General features: G+C 39.2%; 1 protein-coding gene across 3 annotated transcripts in view; it reads right to left on the bottom strand.

The window, feature by feature from the left end:
• The window catches only part of TAG1 (membrane bound O-acyl transferase (MBOAT) family protein), a 29,475-nt gene extending 7,331 nt beyond the window's left edge, over positions 1 to 22,144 (bottom strand). The window contains exons 1-11 of one of the 3 annotated variants that reach the window (XM_088889750.1): positions 21,622 to 22,144; positions 20,329 to 20,409; positions 20,080 to 20,153; positions 19,908 to 19,983; positions 19,020 to 19,087; positions 18,800 to 18,923; positions 17,788 to 17,886; positions 12,288 to 12,389; positions 12,043 to 12,179; positions 5,272 to 5,353; positions 5,123 to 5,143 (exon numbers count right to left, since the gene is read on the bottom strand). In XM_088889750.1, the coding sequence (XP_088745876.1) occupies positions 5,123 to 5,143; positions 5,272 to 5,353; positions 12,043 to 12,179; positions 12,288 to 12,389; positions 17,788 to 17,886; positions 18,800 to 18,923; positions 19,020 to 19,087; positions 19,908 to 19,983; positions 20,080 to 20,153; positions 20,329 to 20,409; positions 21,622 to 22,011 (1,254 nt within the window). In that variant the 5' untranslated portion in view covers positions 22,012 to 22,144. The remainder of the gene's footprint in view (positions 1 to 5,122; positions 5,144 to 5,271; positions 5,354 to 12,042; positions 12,180 to 12,287; positions 12,390 to 17,787; positions 17,887 to 18,799; positions 18,924 to 19,019; positions 19,088 to 19,907; positions 19,984 to 20,079; positions 20,154 to 20,328; positions 20,410 to 21,621) is intronic. The other 2 variants (XM_010243969.3, XM_088889749.1) reach the window with 2 other exon arrangements.
• Between the last annotated feature and the right edge of the window lie 1,624 nt (positions 22,145 to 23,768).

Raw genomic sequence — 23,768 nt, 5'->3', positions numbered from 1 at the left:
TAATACTAACAAAGGTAGGAGATTCAATATGCACAACTGCATTGGACGAGGATATGAACACTTGAACCAATGATTAAAGAAGAGGAGAAGATGGAAAACTACAAGGAAAAGACAGCAAAGCCTAAGCAATTAAACAACTAGAAAACAGATGCTCAAAGCATATATTGGAGCAATAGAAATGACATCCTTCCCCCCTTCTTTGAATAAAAGTAACAAAGATTTGAGTTAATAAAAAAGAGGACTTTATGAAAGGATGTACATGAGTACACTAAATATGCAGTTGCAGCCCCATCTCAAAGCAAAAAGAACTAGGAAGGCAGATAGCTGTCACTATACAAAGAGGCCCTTCCTGCACCAACCCTAGCTAACCATCAGCACTCAAATTCCTCTCTCCAGGGATCCACCACAATGTGGTCAAGAAAAATTTTAGAAGTATCACTCTAATAATTGTTTGACAGGCCCACATTATAGCATCTACTGAGTTGCCCAGAATCATTCGCCCAATTATATTTTTTGGATTTGAGAATTCTTGATATCTTGCCATTTTAATGTTGCCATCATGAAACTTAATGTTTTTAGTACATCCATATATCTCTTATAAAAAAAAAAAGTACTTTTCAGTAGGTTTGAGTTGTTTATATTAAACACTGAATGATTATTTTCAGTAAAACCAATTTGTATTTCCACTAAAACACAACTTTTACTACATATAAAAATCAAACAAATCACCTTTTTTTCAGAGAATATATTTTGTGGAATGTGGAAGGAAACGCCTTTGGCAGGATTTTCTTTTTTTTCTTATTTTGAATTTGAAGAGGACAGAATAGAAGAACATCTTTCTGAAAGAATATCAGACATCATTCATCCAAAAAATGGGCTTTGCCCAAGAAAATAAAGGCAAAGCCACCTATACAGTGAGTGGCTGTATGACCTATACAAAAAACAGATAAATAATCTCAAATATGTATATATCATGCTTTAATGTCTAGCTTTTGAAGCTCACATATTTTTATAATATGATTTGTTAAAACAATACCATTTTAAATATTTTAAAAATGCTAATAATATAAAGCATACTGGGGCCATTATTTGGTATAATGGTAAAATAATGGGCTGGCAAGTGTGAGAACGTAGATTCCAGTCTGAGGGTAGCCACTTTGTGGGAAATAATGCCAAAAGTTAGGGATAGGACTGTACCCAGTCTACCCCTCCCGAGACCCCAGATGGCTGGAACCGACATGGGGTAATGACCATTTTTTAAAAGTCTTGGTTAGATTAGTTGCTGGAAATCCCTTTGAAGATTTTTTGTAAGGTACGATTCATATTAAACTATAATAAAAACAAGGCAGCGCTGCTATACAGTAAGTATGGTTATAGACCTAGCTACAGATACACCTAATACATTATACCCAGCCCCCTGGACCCCCCCCACCACCACCACCATTCCACTCATTAAAAAATTGGTTGAAACTGAGGCCCCTAAACTCTTCAAAGTAGATGCCCAAGAGAAAACTAATCACTCAATCATCATGCCCATGGTAACCACAGAGGGTAATTTTCTAGGTATGACCCATCATCAATCAAATAATTTAATAAAATGCCAACATGTGTTCATGGAAGAGCAATGAATGAGGAGGTAATCATTGCTCTTCCATGATTGCCACAGAGGGACCAAGGAAGGCAGTATTTTTTTTCTAGTCAATTCAGGAAGCTTAGGTATTCAAACATGAGTGAGTCAGTTGTAAGGATGACCATTTTATTAATAAATATTTTTTCTTACTTTGGGATAAATACCAATAAAATTTAATTAATAGAAAAAAAAAAGTATATACAAGAATCCAACGGCTACTGTATAAGTACAATTTGGCCCAAAATAGTTGCTCCCTAGTCACCCCTTGCTTTGCTAAGGCACCAGCCAATGTATTGCTGACCTATTCACCATTTCACCCACTTGAAAGTTGCCTCCACCTCTCTTGCTAGCCCCCTGATTTCCCTTATTATTTGTCTTAATATCCAAGGACCTTCACTATTGCTCACCATACAACCCACAACCAAGATGGAATCGCCTAAAATCTCAATTTGTTTCAGATTCAGTTGCCTTGCTAACTTTAGTCCTTGAAGGAGGGCTGAAATTTCTACTGTTAATGAGTCTTCTACTCCTAATGGACCAGGTAGAGAGCCATTATCATTCTGCTGCCATCTGTAAAGATTCCCCCTATGCCTGAAAGGAAAGGAATCCACCAGGAGCTTCCATCAAAGTTCATTTTAATTCTATTGTAACTTGGAGGGACACACTTCCCATGCACTACCACCTTTAATGCAGATTATGCTGCTATAACTTCCCACCCTCTAAGAAAATCATCCATGGAATCATTGAAGATCTTCAATGTCTTAACCCAGTGAGGATTACCTTCAGTTTAATTCCTTCAATTAGAGATTCCACAGATTTGCATTGCTAATTGAACAGTATTATTTCTTTCCTCCAAAACTAGCCATATTATAGCTGCTATTGTAGCTCTCCACATTACCTTTCCTCTTCTTTCAAACAGGAGTAGGAATCCTGAGTTGAAGCAGTTTCACCACTATAATGGCATAAGACACAAACATGGGGATAAGCAACAAAGGGGGTCTTCTCTTTTGTAGCATGTCACAAGAGTTTATCTTTCTCAGCATTCCCAACAGAAACCTTGAATCTTGGGAAGACAAGCTTGCACCACACCTCCTTCACCAGAGAAGTCGCTACAAAAGAGGAAGATAGGACTAAGACATCAAAAAGGGAGCACAAGAGAACACCCCTAAAGGGGAAAGAGCCCAAACCCTACTATCAGAACAAGAAGAATCTAGATAACAGACTTCCAAAATGGCAAGCAGATCCAACAAAGACACAAACTCACCTTCTCTTAATCAGTTAATCCTCTTCTAAATTCAACGCCCCAAACAAAACCACCTGAATAGTATACTAGGAATTTAGAGTTAGGATCCAACTTATAATTACAGAGGGCATACAAAGAGGGAAACCCATCCTTGAGCAAAGAATCCCCATTTCTAGAGGAGTTAGGATCCAACTTTTAAGGCCATTCTCAGCGTCATATCTTATGAAGCTCCTAAAGGTGGGAAGAGAGTCAACTATGGATTTCCAAGGGTAGGCAGAGGAGGTTGTAGAAGAGACAGAAGCATCCCAACCATTTCTGGACTGCCCATGTATGGTCTCTATTACCTTGTGCCACAGCCTATCCTGTTCTAGAGGAAATCTCCACAACCATTTTCAAAACAAAGCAGAGTTTCTAAGGACATGTTACCTATAACCCCTCCCCCCTCCCATCTCTTTCCTCCTACCCAATAAATCCCGTCTCACTGAATGGTCCATTTTAGATTCACCTGGCTCCCAAAGGAAATTCCTCATAATTTTCTGTAATTTCCTAGCCACTTTCATTGCAATTCAGAACATTGAAAGGAAATAAATAGGTAAATTGGTCATTGTAGCTTTTTTTTTATGAATATTGGCCATTGTAGCTTTAATTAGAGTAATCCTCCCTCCATAAAGATATATAGTTTTTCTTCCACATGGCTAGCTTTTTGGTGAATCTCTCCAACACAGGTTTCCAAAAGTCACCAGCCCTAGGATTCCCTCCCAAAGGCAGTTCAGATTTGACTTCTTTTCAAAGCTTTGGGAAAAGCCTATGAGGTTCCTAAGATACTCTTCATCATCTTCCCCTTCACAAATCTTTGATCAAATTATTCTTATTCACTCCAGTGATCAATCTACTTAGCACATCAACTACGAGGATGAATAAAAAGAGGGAAAGTGGGTGCTCTTGTCTCAGTCCTCTCTTAGCCAACCAATCCACCATAGGCCTTCTCTAGATCTAGTTTACACACTAGTCATTTTCTGCCACTTCTTTTCCTCTCCTCCATACATTCATTAGCAATAAGAATTTGGTCTATTATTTGCCTCCCCTCCACAAAGGCTCCTTGAAATGGGGGGATTAAAGACGGAAAAACCACCCTAGTTCTCACACCCTGGTGATGATCTTATATAGGCTTCCCACCAAGCAAATTGGTTTAAAATTCTTGGGATGGCAAGCCCTTGGCCTTTTGGGAATCACAACAATAAAGGTTGCATTAGGCCCTGCATTAATCCTTCCCTCTCAATGAATTCATCAAAAACCCCTTTCACATCTTATTTTATTACATCAAACACCCCTTTCAAGTCTTGAAAAAAGGCCATAGTGAACCCATTTGGTCTTGGAGCTTTTATTCTGTTTATCAAAAACACTGCCTCACAAATCTCTTCCATTTCAAATCTTCTCTCCAACAGCTCCACTTGCTCTGTGTTTAACACTGATCAATCCACCTCTAGAGGGTCAATCCTACTCTTCAAATGTCTGTTTTGTGGGAACTAAGAAGTCAAAATTGGAATTTTTGAACTATTTATGCATTTTTGTGTAGTAGAGGTATTTTGATCATTTTACAAAATTACATGTGTGGGGCCCAAGTTAAGATCTTGCTTTGTCTAGCCATTGTTTAGTAGAGTATTTAAATTAGGTTGAATTGAAGCTTTCCTCTACCCCTCCCCCAAATAGGACCATATTCATAATACATGAATATAGCTCCATTTAAACATTCCATGTCCTATTCATAACAGAAATATCTATAAGTTTAATAACCATGCCAACTAGAGCTCATCTACAACAAAATTCGCAAGAAATTTAGAGCAAAAGAAACAGGATCCTTTGGTCTTTATTCATACAATATATGTAAAAGGTACAATATTATAGCAAGGTGCCAACCGGCTGGTTGGTAAGGTCTACTACTGGTTGTAGCAGAGACTTGGGATCAAATCCTGCCTGCACCTGGGTTGTAGGGTTTATGGGTTTGGGGGATGGGCTAGCCCCTTGTAGCAAATAAGAAAAAACGGTACAATATTATAACTATATCCATATTAGGCATTATATGTAACCAGGAAGGAAAAACTATTAAACTTTCATCCTCAACAAATCTAAGAAACTACTTTGAATCAATAAACCAGTTGAACAAATTGTAATAGATCAACACAACTGATGATTTTTCTTATCCCACTGAATTGAAAAGTGCAAAACAGTTGGTAGTAGAGAGGTAATACCATGTTCCACATTCTCCAGTACTGATAGACAGCTCCAATGGCAAAACAAGTAAACGGAAAATACAGTAATTCAAAGAAAATCAGTTCAGCTAAAGAAATATTGAAAAATCAATACAAAGGAATGCAAGCTATCAAACAGGAAATGCTACCTCTTCTATTGTTTTTGCATTCCACCAATCCTTGTAGAACTCACGATCACCAAAGCAAAGAAGCTCAGCAAGTATATTCAACCTATTTATTCAACATTGTATCTCAACTTAAAATGTCTCAAAGAAAAAAGAAAAAGAAAATTTGCAACAAAAGAAAGCTAACATCACTAGTTGAGTTTTATGAGAGGGTTTTATGGCCCCCCATACTTCCAGGCAGCCACAGCTAAAAGCATGCTTTAAACTCCATCTCTAATTAGTAATATGGTTGAGCCCAGTCCTAAAACCACTCCCACCCCAAAGGAAATTTGTATTTTCTCTTTTTTTTTCTTTTTTTTCTTTTTATTGAGAAAGAAGTAAGGTATTGTAGTGAAGTTATACTGTAACAAACAAAAAACATATATCTGTCCAGTATGCTCCATGTACAGCCAGCAACTATACACAGAAGCCACCCCAAAAAAACTAGGCTCTCAAGACTAAATACTAGAGACATACTTTAAAATTAGATAAACAAAGTGCCATAATCAAAATACTGATGATGTGGGATATTTGAAGGAATCCTTGGCAGACAACCAAAAAGACAGGGTAGCCATAGCCCAAACCACCACATCATCTAAAGAGCAAAACTTTCCTTCAAAAATCCTTCCATTTCTTTCTTTCCACAGAACCCAGCACACCATGTGAGGAATAGCATTCCAAAGCACCTTGCCCCAACCACTTAAGCCCGGCAACTTCCAGGAGAGTAATAAATCAGGCAAAGAACTTGGCAGACACCAGCTGACATTCAGTAGGGAACAGAAGTGACTGAATAGTTTATGAGCAGCATTGCAATGAATGAAGAGATGATCAGCAAACTCGACTTCCTTGTTACACATGACACAGTTCAGAGAATTCGGTACCAAACCTCTCTTGATCATCTGATCTTTAGAGAGACATTTACCATGAGCTTCCATCCAAACCAAGAAGGAGACCTTTGATGGAATGTGAGGGGGTCATACTTCTTTCCACAGAAAAGCCTGAGAACCACCAGCAGCCAGCTTCTTATAAAAGGACTTCACAGAGAAAATGCCATCACTGGACCATTTCCATACACTTGAATCTATTATCTTGCTGATTTGGGTGTGGTTGTTGAGTCTGAAGTAGCTGGAACAATGCTAGCATGTCTGAAAACTGGCTCCCAGTCATTGAGATGTCTCCCAAATTTAGGACACCAAGACCCTGTACTCCCACACCGCTCAAACTGATCTGCCACCATAGCATCCCTATCCTCAGCTATAAGAAACAGTGAAGGGAAAACCTCTATTAAAGCAGAGCTGTTGCACCAAGGGTCTTGCAAGCATCTTACCCTTCTCCCATCTCCTACTTTCAGTCTCACCCCTTGAAAGAAATTAGGATAAACCTTCTCAATCTCTTTCCAGACTGAACAACCAGCAGAAGAGGGAGTAGGCCCAGGATTCCAACCACTGTTTCTAGTACCAAACTTCTCCACAATCAGCTGACTCCACAAGGTTTGGGGTTGAGAATTGAAGAGACAAAGCCACCTACCTAAAAGAGCAGTGTTAACTTGTCAGAAACTTCTCACACCTTATTACAGGTTTGCAAATAGTTTCCCACTTAACCTGATGAATTCTATGTTCACCATCCTTCTCACACCAAAGGAAATTCCTTCTAATTTCTCCAGCCTTTCAGCCACCTGGGCTGGGATTGGAAACAGTGATGAAATGAATAGGCAGGTTAGCTAGTGAGCTTTTCCACAGAGTAATCTTGACTCCCTTGGACAGGTACCTGGACTTCCAACCCCCTAACCTATTCTCCAGTCCAACAACTGGGTCCCAAATGGACTTGGAGGAGCATTTTGCCCCAACTGGAAGACCCAGAAAACTAAAAGGAAGCTTCACCACTTTGCATCCACGTTCCAAAGAAAGTTCCTGGATGTTATTGACCTCCCCAACTGGAAAGATCACACTCTTCTGGAAATTAACCCATAACCCTGAAACCACTTCAAAACCAGAATCATCCAAAGATTAATCAACTGCTCCTCTCAGCCTGAACAAAAAACAAAGTGTCATCCACACACTGTATCAAGGGAACCTCTGTTCCTCCTTCTGCCACTCAAAAACCTTCAATATATCCTTCAACCGAAGCTCTTCTAGTCATTCTAGCTAGGGCCTCCACCATGCAAATAAACAACAGGGGAGAGAGTGGATCTCCCTGCCGGAGACCCCTCAAGGTTTTAAAAAATCTAGAGGGTGACCCATTTACAAGAATAGAGAATTTGGCAGTAGATAAACACACTGATCCAATTCCTCCACTTCTGTCCAAAATTCATCTTCTGCAAAACTGAGTTGAGAAACCTCCGGTTTACGTGGTCATAAGCCTTTTCCAGATCAATCTTACAGACCACCCCATTGCTCCCGCTCCTTAATTTCAAATCCACCAGTTCATAGGCAACTAAGACACCTTCTAACAACAACCTTCTTGGCAGGAAGCCCCCCTGTGAACCTGTGATGATCTCAGGAATTAAATCTTTCCCCCACCTGCAGCTTCTACAAAGTTTTTTCCCTTTTGCGACAATTTTCTACTGCATGGAAGTACTTTGTATTTCTGTCGCCCGCCTTCAGCCAAGAGATTTTAGCCTGTTGCCTCCATTTTATCTCTTCCTGATAGACTACCTTATCAAAACAAGACTTAGCCTCACTCCTGGCTACTTTCTCCTCTTCAGAAAGGTTCACAAGCTCCTCTTTTTGTCCAGCTCTTCAATGGTGTTTAACAACTCTCTTTTCTTTACTTCTACTGCTGCCTTAAAACTATTCTAGCTTTCTCCTCAAACCCTACCCCCCATAGCAGAATAGGTCTGTGGTCAAACACTAGTCTGCGCAAAGCTTCCTGATATAGGTTAGGGAATATTTCTTCCCACTCAGTCAACACTAAGAACTAGGGTAGGATCACCCTGATTATTAGTCCAGGAAAACTTAGCTCCAGCCAAAGGTAAGTCCACCAGACCATGCCTATAAACAAACTCCCTGAAAGTTCTCATTCCCGTAGTCCTCCTCAAAGCCCCATTCTTCTCCTGTGGGAACCTGATAATATTGAAATCCCCATCTATACACCAGGGGAGATTACCCCTACTCCGGATCCTGTCCAGTTCCTCTCAAAACGCATGCCTTTCAAATTCTTCATTAGGACCATAGACCCCAGTGATAATCCCCTTGAAATCTCCTGCCCCTGACACTTCAATCGAGACAAAGTATTCCCCAACAAGAGAATCACAAACTGTGGCAATGTTAAGGTTCCAAACTACCAATATCCCCCTTGCTGTTCCAGAAGCATTTAAACATCTGCACCCACACTACACATCCTTCCATACACTTTTGACAACCAAAGCCTCCACCCTACTCTAGGTATCCATGGGAGGAAGGGTCACTTTAATTAAATCCACTCTAGCTAATCTACCTGTGTATTTCTTGTTAGTTTTTAAAATCCCGAGTGAGGATAGCTAAGAAGTTACAGAACCTAATGAGGAACCTTCTTTGTCTTTGGGAACCGGGGGAGGAAAAAAAGGATCATAGAGCTAGATGGGAGGTGGTGTGTAAAAGCAAAAGGTTAGGAGGTTTGGGAATTGGGAATGTGCAGATAAGGAATTCAGCTTTGTTAGGTAAGTGGCTATGGAAACTTCCCGAGGAGAAAGAAAAACTATGGGCCAAGGTAGGGGTGAGCATGCATGGGCTAGTGGCAAATGGCTGGGACACTGGAATTAGAGCAAGGACTAGAAGAGCATCTCCATGGAAATCCATCCAAGCTATTCTTCCTTTGTTCTTGCCTTGGACCAGGTATGTTGTACATTCTGGAAACTCTATTAAGTTTTGGGAACAAGTATGGGTAGGGGTTACCCCCTTGAAGGATCAATTTCCTTCATTGTTGGCATTATCTTCATACAAAAATGAGCCTATTTCTACCTTGTTGGTCCCCTCTAATTTTGGGATGGGGTTTAATTGGGATCTAGGTTTGAGCAGGGCTATTAGGGATTCCGAAATAAATAATACCTTGTCTTTGATGGGCATCCTTGATGGGGTGTATTTGAACCCTTCTCAACCAGATAAAAGAATATGGACTCCTACTCCTCATGGGTTGTTTACTTGCTCTTCCTTTTTCAATGCCCTAACCCTTCCGGTAGCTAGTGGGGGCCCATCCTTCCCTGTTAAAGAGGTGTGGAGTAAACCTATCCTGCCTAGGATTGGAAGTTTCTGTTGGGAAGCATACTTGGAAAGAATCAACACTTGTGACTTACTTCAAAAGAAAAGACCAAAGAGTTGTTTGTCCCCTTACTAGTGCTATCTCTATAAGGTCGACGGTGAGTTCCGGTAACTTTGATGGAAGCAGTTTTGGCAATCCAGGGCCATCGAGTATTAGGGGTGTTCTAAGAGATGAGAAAGGGACAATAATTGCCTTGTTGCTGAGTCCAATTGAACCTGGTGACTCTCTTAGAGTTGAGATCTTGGTGGCATTGGAAGGTGTTCAGAGAGATAAGGAATTAAACTTACAAAAGTTGATCATTGAAGGGGACACCAAGCTGGTGGTGGAGTGGTTGAAAGAAGATAAAAATGGGATATGGAGGTACAGCAATGAAAAGAAGAGATTCAAGTGGTTAACCAGAAACATGGAAATTGAAGTAAATTGGGTCAAGAGGTGTGCTAACTCCATTGCTGATGGGTTAGCAAAACAAGGGGTAAACAGGGATACATAGTTTTGGGCACAACTGTAATGTTTTAGCTTGTTTTGTTTCTTGTTGGGGGAGATAAGAAAGGTTATCTCCCCCTTGTATCTTTATCTATTTCTTAATGAAATCTTTGTTATTGATCAAAAAAAAAAAAAATCCACGCTACTTGGTTTTGTTTCCTAAGTCAGGACGACATCTGGTCTATGCAATTTGATTAATGAACAGATGACTACCCTTCTTTGACCCGAGCACAAGTCACGTACATTGACTACATTCCACGATAAAACCTTCATCGCAACACAGAGAAATAAAGAAACTATCACCACCCGGAAAGACCCCTTGAGACCCCTAAAACCACCCAACCGCTTCCTGACTTATCTTCCTTTTCTCCTCCCCCTACCCCCTTCATCTATACTACCTTATTATTTAAGACCCAAGTAAGCCTTAACAACTCCTTTTTCCCCATAGCATTCTTCTTACCTTTGGCATTAGCTCTCCCCCTTTCCTGTAATATCCTGTATTCAATCTCCATCATGAATTCCATCTGCTTCTCAAAACCATCCATTAAGACACCAAGGAATTCCCCAAACTTTTGGTAATTGGAAAGCACCCAGTTCGAAATTAACTCACCTTCAAATAATGTCTGAGACCAGTGTTGCGACGTCCATTCCTCCATCTCAGACCCATCCTCTGAAATCTCCCCCTCCTCCAGTGGAGCTATGTCTTGGGAACCATACATCATCAACTCCACAATAGCAAGTTCTTGGGAACTCTTACACCCCTTCCTGTTCTCCACTTCTCTTGCATCGCCAGTTCCACAACCTGTACAGGAGATACACCTCCCCCCTACAAGCCTCCACAACTCACCATTGCAATATTGGTTTCTTAGGTGCTAGGACTTCCTCTGAACTTTGGAGTTCCCAAAATGCCAACCTCCACCAATTCTTCATATGTTGATGAGTCCTCTTCCTCCATCATCAATCCTTTCCCTTTTCCCGCAATCGACCCTTTTTGGATCCCCTATTGCTTCAATTAGGAGTTCCTTCCTTCTAAAATCTTGATCGCCCCTAGGTCCCTTCCAAGCTTCTCCCAAAAGTTCTTTGAGCTTTCTTGGTTCTACCAATGGCCTAGCTTAAAATTAGAGGTTCAACTTACAAAATGCACCTTCCTAGGAGGCCCAACAGATGGAGGGCCTTGGGCCAAAGCATTTGACCATTTGACCCCCCCCCAACCTCACATTCCCCTTCCCAGTTACAATTTTGACCCCTGGGCCACCCCTTGTGTTTAAAGTTTCGAGTATGCCATCCGACCCACTCATCTTTTCCCAAACCACCTAGAATCCCCAAACCCAACAAGCATTCCCCTATTAATGCCTTTAACTCCTCTTTACTACTCAGCCAAAAACCCTCTCTCAAATCATTTGAAATTTGAACCTGGTCGCTTGGCCACAATGAAGTTCTTTGTCAGATGCTATAGACTTCTCCATTGTCCAATTTTCCTTCCCATTTGACTCAAATCAACAGTTCCTCTATCATCTTCTCCAAACCGACAAGCAGCATTGCCTCCTATGTGATACCCACTATTTGTCCGACCAAAACAGACCCACCAACTCCTCCCTCTCTTCTACCTCTAAGGAAACCTCCCTATAGCTTGCAATCGACTCATCCCTTGTCATCCTCTTAGTCGATTTGTGCAAATTTGTTGCCGGCCTCACCAATGGTTTCAGTTCTAACCAGATATGAACAGCATACACGACTTCACCCACCTTTACTTCCACCATGGTCAGAATCTCTCCTCTCAACACCTCTCACCAATTCACGCATCACCAACTCATCCATGGAGTCATCTGTGGCTAGAAAACCCCCACAAAATTCCCCAATCGCAGAGATAAGTTCCAGACTCCACAAAACCAGCGGGAGACCTGTACTTAAATCTTAAGTTTTATTAATGAAAGCTACCTGTTATTGATCAAAAAAAGAACAACTAATAAGGAAGAAAAATACCCTCCCAATTGCATAAAATGAAGTGCTTAACTGTGTCAGGAGAGGTGGGCATACCAAAGGTGGAAAAAGCAGTAGAACATGCACAGCCATACATACAACGTAGGAACTGATAGCTTCAAGACCCTCTCAATGGCATATAGTAGGTTCCCTTTCAAAGGATGTTGAGAATTCTGGATAATTGGATTAATATACTGCAAAGTCCTTCCACCGGAAGTATATAAGAAATATTGTTATGTAAATTGAAATCAAAAAGGAAGTGATCAGAAAACTTCTTCATAAAATATCGAGGAGCAACTTACTTGCTCTATAATAAAGCCCATAACTCCTGTAAATATTACAAGCTTCACAAGTTGACGGATCACCCAACCCTTCCGTATGCATGTCGTACGAGGATAGCTTGGCTACAAATAATGATTAAGAATTAAGTAAATACATGGTCTCAGGAGTCAGGACATATGCATGCTGAGGTCATAAATACCACGGATATGTATCATTAAAAGGAACAAGAAATAGGGGAGTGAGCTCAAAATAATCAATTACAGAAAGCAAGAGAAAATGATCAATTAAAAAATATAAATAAGTGAAACTTCGACCACTAACTGCTAAGCCTAGATTTTTCATCCCATAGATCATGTAGAAGAGAAACAAGAAATGCACAACATAACTACTAACAGCAGAAGTAGTTTATTAAGGAAGACCCATGTAAAATGATAGGGTGGAGGAGGGAGATAAATACCCTGACTAAGTATAGGGCAATCCTATAATGAGACCTAAACAAATATTAGGATTTAAGCTGCAGTTCAAGAAATCAACAACTAGGAGAAATAAAAGATGAACAAGAACTGAAAACCTGAAATAAACAAATAAAATCCTGGAAAACTATGGGACTGTGGCTTGACTATTAGGTATAAAGGGCAGTTAGACTAGAGAGAGGATCTATCAGGAATAAGTCAACTCATTTCCCTATCTAAGGACTCCTAAACATACTAAGCATCATACCTAGAAGAGTAGATAAAAAATTATGGACAAGGAACAAATTTAAGGGTTCAGGCTGATGATGTCTAATTTATAGAAAAGGCCATTGTTTGTTACAATGGTAAAAACATGGAAACAAGTGAGAGATGGTTTTGACTTTGGTGCAATGGTAAATTTTGAAGAGAGTATCCAGGGCCATATTCTTCCACTATCTTGATTCAATAGTCCATAACAAGGGAGAGATCAGGGAGGATTTTGCCCATAGAACTTGGAAGCAAGTATGAGAAAATGGGTTTGACTTTGATGCAATGGTAAATTTTGGCATGTATCCAGGGTCATATTCTTCCGCTATCTTGGTTTGATAATACATAACAAAGGAGAGATCAAGGAGGATTGTGCCCATAGAACAAGAGTGGGATGGGCAAAATGATGGGGTGCATCCAAAGTCTTATTTAATAGGGGAATATCACTTAGGCTAAAAGGAAAATTTTATATAATGGTTATTGTAAGCCAATAGGGATAGGGGTGGACTTATGTCACTAAGGGGAATGAGACTTATGACGCTTTTCAGTATGACACTCAGTATACCTAGGTTCCTTCGAATGACTCCATTCTTGATCCTATCCTATTTAGTTTTTCCACTCATCCATCTCAGCATACTCATTTTTTTGTAATAAATAAAAAGATTATATTAAAATAAAAAGGAAGAGATACAAGGAAAGCGGCCAGAAGTCACTCGAAAGAGATGCAAATTTCTTTTAGGCATGTTTCTTAACTACTTAGTACTATACTCCAGCATAGTGATATGACCCAGAAATTTGACACGTAGTTCACAGACTTACAGCAGCGTTCACACACTCGAACATCAACAAAAGAAACTAGTATTCATTCAGCAGAAAACATTAACAGTTGGTCGGTTCTTCGAGAGACCGCCGGCTCTCCCAAACACTCACAATATTCTTTACTCAAAGAAAACATACCACCCCCATCCCCCAAAGCCCCTTCTTATACTCTACTGATAGCATAACTGACTCCCTCTATAAATGCCCAGCTGGCCAAGTTATAAATGCCCAAAAACTCTTCTTATTCATAACTAACATAGCTATAAATGCCCCAAGACTCTCCTTATTCCCTCCAGCTATAATTGCCCTCATGTGATTAATTGTTCAATTATTTCCCCCCCTTAGCTGATTGTTGACCTTTCCTCTTCCTGGCATTAATTGGGGCCTATCATTACCCGCCGCCCAAAGTCTAACCTTGTCCTCAAGGTTAAAATGAGGAAACTGGTCTCGAAGTAAGTCAAAAGGCTCCCAAGAATCTTCAAAATCAGGCAGGCCCAGCCAATGAATAAGAACTCCCAAACCAGTAGCTCCAGGAATAGTGGATGGACGCACACCGCGTACTGATACGTCCCTGCACAGGCCAAGCAGCAGCATCGCTCAATGCACAGATGGTGTGTCTGCTTTGTCACCTCTTGAAGCATGTCTATTTTCTCCAGCTTCGCGTTTCCAACCTTCAGCCCTCTCCATGATCCTCCACAGACTGCCCCCAACTTTCAGGCTTGTAGAAGTAAGAGAGCCTAGCAATCGCATCCACAATATCAGCTGACTCGTCCATCATAATTATAGCAGCTGTCCCTAAACCCGTTTGGACAGCCTGGAGTGCATCAAAATCCATCAACACATCATCACATATGTGCTTTGGAATCAGTGGAACAGAAGAACCCCCTGGTATCACTACAAGCAAATTATCCCATCCACCTCTAACTCCTCCACAGTGCCTCTCTATCAGCTCCTTCAATGGAATACTCATCTCCTCTTCATTTGTACAAGACTTATTCACTTGGCCTGAGACACAGAATAGCTTTGTCCCAGAATAGTTCTTCCTGCCAAAACTAGCAAACCATTCAAGACCACACCTTAACATGGTGGGGGAAACAGCCACAGTTTCAACATTTGTAACAGTTGTTGGACATCCATATAGCCCTGCCTTAGCTGGAAAAGGAGGCTTCAACCTTGGTTTTCCTTGTTTTCCTTCAAGGCTTTCCAACAATGTCGTCTCTTCTCCACAAATGACCCAGAAATTTGACACGTAGTTCACAGACTTACAGCAGCGTTCACACACTCGAACATCAACAAAAGAAACTAGTATTCATTCAGCAGAAAACATTAACAGTTGGTCGGTTCTTCGAGAGACCGCCGGCTCTCCCAAGCACTCACAATATTCTTTACTCAAAGAAAACATACCACCCCCATCCCCCAAAGCCCCTTCTTATACTCTACTGATAGCATAACTGACTCCCTCTATAAATGCCCAACTGGCCTAGTTATAAATGCCCAAAAACTCTTCTTATTCATAACTAACATAGCTATAAATGCCCCAAGACTCTCCTTATTCCCTCCAGCTATAATTGCCCTCATGTGATTAATTGTTCAATTATTTCCCCCCCCCCCAGTTGATTGTTGACCTTTCCTCTTCCTGGCATTAATTGGGGCCTATCACATAGCTGGTCTTACAATTGTTTTATAGAATTTTCCTTTTAATCTAAGTGGTATTCACATATATCATAAAACTCCAAATGCACCCCTCCATTTTGCCCCTCTTGCTCCAATTCAATGGATGACATCCTCCTCACTTCCTCAGTCTCTCCCTTGCTATGAAATATCAAACCAAGGTACCAAAAAATGTCACATTGAGTTACCTCTTGGTCTCCAATCCAAGTGCACCCTGATTTGCAGTCCCATTATTATTAAATTTGCATATCATATGTTTTGTTTTAGTTCCACTTATTTTAAACTCTCTTGTTTCTAAGGTATTTGTCCACAAACTTAAATTTACATTTAATCCTTTATTAGTTTCATCAATTAAAACAATGTCATCAACAAACAACATGCACCATGGGACCTCCTCCTGAATATGTTTAGTCAATTTATCTATGATCAGTGCAAATAAACAAGGGCCAAGTACTGAACCTTGGTGAAGACATCATAACAGTAAAATCTGATGTCTCTCCCACAGGTGTTCTAAGATTGGTTGTTGCACCCTCATGGAATTCCTTAATTAGGTTTATATACTTATTTGGAATTCCGTTCTTTTCCAATACCCATCATATTATATCTCTCTAGGTACTCTATCACATGCTTTCTATAGATCAATGAACACCAATATAAAGATCTAATTTTTCCTCTCTGAACTTTTCTATCAATTGTCACAAAAGAAAGATAGCTTCTATGATTGATCTCCCAATCTTATAGATATTGGTAATGAAAGCAAAGGGTGGTTACTGAAGTTGGGATAGAATGAAAAATGATGTCAGGAATGGGATAAATCTTGGAATAAAAATGTGTAAAAGAAGTCCAAACTTCTGGGAATTAAAAAGAGAAAACAGTATGAGATTGGGAGGGGAAATAGAATAAGTTTCTAGGAGCATGTGTGACATTAAGAGGATAGCTTCTGCCATTGACAATAAGAAATAAAGGGGCTGTCGTGGGGAATAATTAAGTGGCAGTGCCTGGGACAGACAAATTAGACTCTTAATAGAATTATAGAAACATGAACAATTGGGAGGTGGAGGGTTAGAGGACATATTTACCACCATATGCTCATTAAAAATCAATTTCTCTATCCTTTCTGCTTGTGGATCAAACTATTTGATTGGTATAGGAGAATGGATGCAAATACACCATACTGCATCAGAAAGCAGAGTAGAATATAAATCACTTGCATCCTCACTTTCTTTTTTTAGGAAAAGGTAAACTATAACTGTATTGATGAATGAAGGGGAAAATCTCGAAGCAGTAAGTACAGTAACTGTCAAGGAAAGAGAATGCATAATATTTCAGCTGTTGTGGTAATTACAAGAATAGAACATGCCTCACATTCTGGGGCTACCCCCATTTTTCCTTGTGTTTATACAAGCTAGCCCAAAAGAAATGCTCCCTTGACACCCCCTTGCTTACCTAAAGTATCTGCCATTGGATTTTCTGATCCATTGACCCATTTGAAAGCGCCTCAACTTCTCTTGCTAGCCTCCTAATCTCCCTCAATTCCTGCCTGTACATCCAAGGGCCCTCATAATTATTCACCATCCAACCCCCTACTAGCATGGGGTTTCCTTCAACCTCTATTTCAAGTATACATGGGTTTGGCTGGGTGTACATGCATGCATAGGTGCACACATATTTATTTATAGGGATGTACATGTATCCATATGTATATGGCAGAAGATGACTCATCCCACCGGGGGTGAAGACAGATGAGTATTAAAGCAAATACAAGCCATTAGTAGGGGTGTTCAAATTCAGCTACCAAACCAAATAAGCTGATTCAGTTCGATTCAGTTTTAAATTTTAAGAAACTTCGGTTTTCAGTTCAATTTGGCAAAAAAAATCAACCAAATAAACCAATAATACATGTGTATTGATATATTAATATAATATTATTTATTTATTAATATATATATTCATAAAAATATAATACACTATTTTTTTTTGCTAATGGGTCCAAACTGAATTGAATTTGGTTCGGTTCGGTTATGACATGTAGTTCAGTTCGGTTCATTAGAATGAATAAACCAAAATGTCAGTTATGCCATTGTTACTTAAGTGATAGAGTTTGTACATTTTAATCCTTTTCTTTCATTCCACATCACTAGTTAGTAGTTTGCACCAACCATATACCATCTTTTGAAAAGGAGGTTTTTCCCCTTTTTGGAGCAATGAATTCTGTTTACCTCAAACTCATGCACGTAAATTCATAAAATTGTATATAAAGTAGTTGAACAATATACAATTCCATTTTTTGGGGTGGGGAAAGATTAATTACCTGATAACATAATGTGGGGGCCACCATGAAATATGCCAAACTCTTGAAGCTGACATTATAAGAACAATCCACATTCGAAAAGTTGAGTGAAACATCACCCTAACATCAAAAGCAAACTTCTTTAAGAGATTTCTTCCTACACATTAACGAGAGAGAAGCTTTTGTTCTGATGCTAGATAAAAGAAAATAAAAAACAATGTTGAGTTGAAAGAAATGTTACCCAGAAAGACACAGCAGAGTTGCAGAATGCAAAATAACCATATATGGCAACATGAAAACTAATTCTCCTTTAATGACCTTTGGAGAAATTGGTCAGAAGTAGCGAGGTGTTCACCCCTAAAGGACAAATCAATTACAAGCTGGTCTCCTCCATCTGAAGGCTCACTGAATTTGAACTTTGACGGAAGTAGCATGAGTAATCCAGGATTATCCGGCATGGGGGGTGCTTTGAGAAATGAGAAGGGAGAGATTTCGTTGCTCTACTCAGGTCCCTTAGGAATTGGGGACTCCATTAGGGCAGAGCTATTAGCTGTTGTACAAGGGGTGCAATTTGCAAACCAGCTGGAGGTACAACACCTAATAATCGAAAGGGATTCCAAAGTGGTGGTGGGTTGGTTGAAAAATCCTGAAGAGGCTATGTGGCATTACAAGAATGAAATGAAAAAATTCAGTTGGTTGACAAGGAATATGTTGGTAATTGTACAATGGGTGGGGAGATCAGCAAATACTTTGTCAGATGTGTTAGCCAAGCAAGGGGTAAATAGGGAAGAATTGTTTTGGGCTCAGCTGTGATTCCTGTTTTTCTTTCCTAGTTTACTTGTAAGATTCAAGGAGGGGCTGCAGCTCACGCCTCTCCCTGGGATGTTCTATGAATTCCAGATATTTCCTAACTCCAACTGTTACCAACAAAAGTAATCTTTACAATTTATTGAAACTTTAAATTTTATAATTTTGAATTGACACGTTACATGATATGCATTATATCAAAGAAAGGGAGTGAATCCCATGGTACCTTAGCATCAGGCCTGGTAAGTGCCCTGATATCATGGTTTGTATGTGCATAAGATACCAATTTTAACCACACAATGCTAGCAAAAAACATTAATGTGATACCAGATTGAACAGCAGAATCACACCTGTGTGAAAATCAGTTTACTATAAGTATATAATGATAAGAAAAAACAACAAAAATAATAAAACAGAACATAAAAGAAAGAACACATAAAACTGACCTGAGAATCACATATATTGGATATATGATTGAAGCAGTAGTAGTTAACACATGAAGAAGAACAACAACCTGAAGGAAATGGAAATCAGCTTCTTAGTGAACAATGCATCAACTCTGAAAAAGAAGTCTTAGAAACCTTGTGACACCCTATTATGTAACCCAATCTCGCTGATGCCAATTAAGAAAAGCAACTAAAATTTTGAATACCAAATTAAGAAGTGTCTTATGGTTAAGCATTAAGATGCACTAAGTTTTTCAGATTGACCAAGTCATATGTAGCAACAAGAGTTATTTGGAATTTAAAGATAGAGCATTAGAAATCCATGGTGAGGTGAGAAAGCTTTGGATAGGCCTTGCCTACCTGTATGGTAGCTAATACTGAACCATTTACCTGCCTAGCACTAGTGGGTGATAATATTACCAAATTCCATAATATCAAAGTACCTACTATTACCAGTACATCTGGATTCCTCAAGTTAAGGATCATGGATGCACATTTTTCCTCTAAGTAGTTCAAACTGATCTTTGGCTGCTACACATCTTTTTCCTCTTCAATTCATATTTTAAAAAGCCTCCAGTAAGACGGTCAGAATTCATGCAAAGAACAGATTTTAGTTTGGGCTCTATTCAAGGAAATGCCCAACATACGGACAGAACTAATTGCTGAAGAAATAAAATATGTTTTAGGGAATTCCAAAGCAGTAGCCAACCCCATATAGTTGGGATAAGCCAACCCCAAAGGAGCACAGTACAAAGTGCAATTTCAGAATTCAGACTACAAAAAATATCTCTATAAATGAATAACAGATAGTCTTCATGATGTTTATTAAACGGTAATAATAAAGCACATAGAGAAAATGAATGATATAAATGTCACACAATCACTTACTAGTTCAGAGATAAACCTGTGTTCTGCCAACTTTTCAACCACGAATGCAGCAAGTGCAAAAATCGGCAGAGTCAGACTGCAAATTTGAAATCGAAAGTATAACATATCTCATGTCAGAGAAGCATTGCACTTGGATTAGGTGAATCAACAATGATAGTTGGAGAGAAATTACCAGCACATAAGAAGTGGCCAATCACTTAGTGATTTTGAACTGAACCAAAAACCAGACCTCATTAACAAACCATACTGCAGACAGAAATTAATGATAAGACATCCAAGTTTAGAGGCCCAAAAGAACAGCATCACCTCAAGAAAGACATGCTTATATGAAGAAGGAAAGGGGAAAACAAAGGGAAAGACCATGTCAAAATTGCAAATGTTTTCCTAATAGAATAACATTGTGAGGTGAAAGGGGGAAAACCTTCATTAGGTTCTCAATGATAAGTCTGCTGTTAACAGCAACAAGCACCACGATACAGAGATTGAAGAGACCTGCATGGCTCTGTTGCAAAATGTCAAATAAGAATCAGCAAGTGGATAAAGGAAATTTTTCCTCTAAGAATTGGTATATTTGTCTAAATATAAACTGATTCAACAGCAGAATTGGTGCTCAGTTGCTTCTAAATCACACAATTGCATGTGATTACCTAGTATAAATGTGATGTTAATTCATGAACCGTTTCACCAAATACTTGTACAAATTCAAGATGATTTAAAAGATACATAAAAGCATCAATTTCTCATAGCAATTGTCTCAACAGTAAGTGCAATACAGTTAAATGTTTGTAGTTAAGATGGTAAAAGGTTTCACACCCACATAAGCCACAATATCATTCCTAAAACGTCATTACCATGATATGAAAAGTAACCCCTTGGTCATATAAAATGGAACATTTACCTCTCACAACTTCAAAATGTATAGGTGGAACAGAGCTGCTTATGAAGAGCATAAGTAACCACATAATGAGCTAGTACTAGTAGTTAGCGGTTCAACTGATTATGATTTTGCAACGAATATAATTAGTTCCCGGGTTCAAACCAAAAAAAAAAAAAAAAAAAACTAACAAAACCATTTTACCCTTAATATATGGTATATACACGTTTTATACTAGCAGCATGTATTATATTTTGTTTCAGCAAGAAGATACGAACTGAGTTCGTAGCCCTTCCGCACATGCCATTAACCACTTTAAATGTAAAGTACCTTTGGTACTCATAAAAAAACTGAATTAAGTAAGAAAAACTGGAAATGTGTAAAGGGAGAAGGAAATCATCAAAAATAAATATAAATACAGATAGAAGATCTTGCCCTTTCGTTGAGGAAAAGGCATATTCTATCTTTGAATTATGAGACTATGAGAGAAATCCAAAATCCATAAGGAACATATGTGCAAGAAAATAAAGAGAGAGAACACAGAACATGGATACCGTTAAACTTCTAGGGGAAATACCAAAACACTATTGGAGAGTAAACCTTATTCAGAGAACCAGGCATGGTTGCTTAAGCTATGTACGAGTTTCTTTTTTTTTTTCAATAAACGGGAATTCTAGAAGGAAAAGGCGCGTCCCCCTATTGGAGAATAAACCTTCAAGCCCCAATCGATCCATGAACGTAAAAAGTCATTAAACTCAGGCCCGCACGGAATACTGAAGGAAAAAAGCGAGATTCTGTGCAGATGTTTAACTAAACACAAGCTCCAAAAGCAACACTAACCTGTTTGAAAATGGCGTCAGAACTGAGAGGACTCTCCTTTACTCTATGATGTGCCGGAGTAGAAGCTCGATAGGCAAATTTGACGACAACATTCGGCCCGTGTCTTCGATCTTCTCCGTTACTCGACGAATTTGCCTCATCCTTCCTACCATCATCGTCCTTCCCAATCCGATTTACTTCCTCATCCGAGGTCGTCACGGTACCGGAATCAGTGGAGGATTCCTTGACCAGGCTATCAATCTCAGAAACGTAGGTCTTGGAAAACGAATCAGAGGCAGCAGTTTTAAGAGTGTTGGCGGTTGTTCTCCTTCGAACAGAGAATTTAATATCCGATTCGCATTGGAGGGTCGATTTCTCATCGAGGTTATCAGGCGAGCTCGGAGTCGCCATTGAAGGGCTTAGGTGAGTTGCGAGAGAGGAAAGATACTTCGCATGCAGAGACAGTGAGACACGATTTTTCGAGCAAAGTGCCTTTTTGCCTTAATGCAATGTCGATTTATGGAGGAGGAGGATTCGCGGTTAGACGGTACCAGTCAAAGCTCTTCCGGTATCGTACCTTTACCGTGGGAGGATGGGGGAAATGCTTCAGTAATCAAAGCTCTCGTATAGTCGTCGTGTACTTTGCCCTATAGACATACGAAAAGACATGCCGCTATCAGTAAAATCGGACATGCCTTTCCATGGTCCCACCTTTTCCACTTTCTTTTTCAGTTTCGGTAACAAGTTGTCAAGTCCCCACATTGTACGTTGGGAGATGAGGAAGAAATCAGGTGTAAGGTGTTGCACAAACTTACGAACTCAACAATGCATGTTACGGTGGAGAAATCATCATTTTCAGCCCGGCCCGGAAATTTTCGGCTTGAGCCAGTGTTTTTGTGTCCAATCCCGGCCCGTGCATATTTACATATATATGCCCTATTTTTAAATATATAATATAATTATTTCATTTTATGTTTTATATTTGAGAAATTGCCTAAAATTTATCATAAATTTTCAGCATTTCTCTTAACTTTTCAAAACGTTCAGGTATACTCAATTCATTTTGTAATATATCATAATTACCCCTCCTATTATTCGCCCAAAACCCATTTTTCAATTTCCTTATAAACGTTTTCAACGAGTAGAAATCTTTTATATATAAAGAAATTGAATGATTAAGGAAATTTAAGTCCAAGGTTCAAAATATCAATATGCCTGATAATCCCGGTAAGGGTGTATTGGGCGTTTCAATACTTATTTTTTTACTTTTTTTTATTTTTTTTCAAAACTAATTCAGGGGAACCGGTCTAGGATCCCTCCATCCCCTGAATTGGTCAGACCCCCAATACACCCACTGTATGGGCATATCGGAAGGGTCCCAGAATGATACGTATCGGTCAATACGGGCCGATACGTAACAATACTTTGAACCTTGTTTAAGTCATAAAAATATGTTTAATATGGTTGACTCGCCATTTAAAGGCAGCTTGGTCATGAAAAATGTAGTTATTCTGATGTAGACAACTTCTGTCAATGAATACTAAGGTGCTCTAATGGATGGTGAGTTTCAAAACAAAAACTCACCGTCACCGACATGGAGTTCCCTGGATATTTTGAAAAGTTGTGGTAAACTTAAGAAAAATACTAAAAAATCATGCTAAATTCTAGACAATTTCCTTTTATATTTTATATTTTGTATATAAATGTTATAATATGACAATAGTCATATATAATATTTTGCATTATATAATGTGATGAGGGCTAATCTTCCCTTCCATCACATATACATGGTGATACAAACGCATTATGACACTTCAACAACACAAGTGTAAGGACCTCATTTTATGGCACCTTGTCAGCTTGGCCTACGAGGCTACGAGGCCTAAGTACAATGAATTCGAAGCATGCGACCGATTTGGCACACAATGGTTTCGACATGTTCATCCTACCCAAGTTATTCGCGACCTAAGAGACCTATATGACCTCAGCACACCTCCAACTTACATGACGAGCTAGCTATCCATTATCTGCAAAAAGGGTTGAATTCGTGACTTGCCACCAAACAGGAAAACAATTCCATTTTGTGGTTGTTTTTAAAATTTTGTATATTATTTATTGCTCTTATTTTTTTTAACATAATTAAGTTGTGCATAAAATTTTGTAATTAT

This window comes from Nelumbo nucifera, chromosome 6 (genome assembly GCF_055504915.1).
Source record: "Nelumbo nucifera cultivar China Antique chromosome 6, China Antique-T2T, whole genome shotgun sequence".
Taxonomy (NCBI): Eukaryota; Viridiplantae; Streptophyta; class Magnoliopsida; order Proteales; family Nelumbonaceae; genus Nelumbo; species Nelumbo nucifera.
Note: the sequence above shows the minus strand (reverse complement) of the source record. Positions and strands in the feature narration are given on the sequence as shown.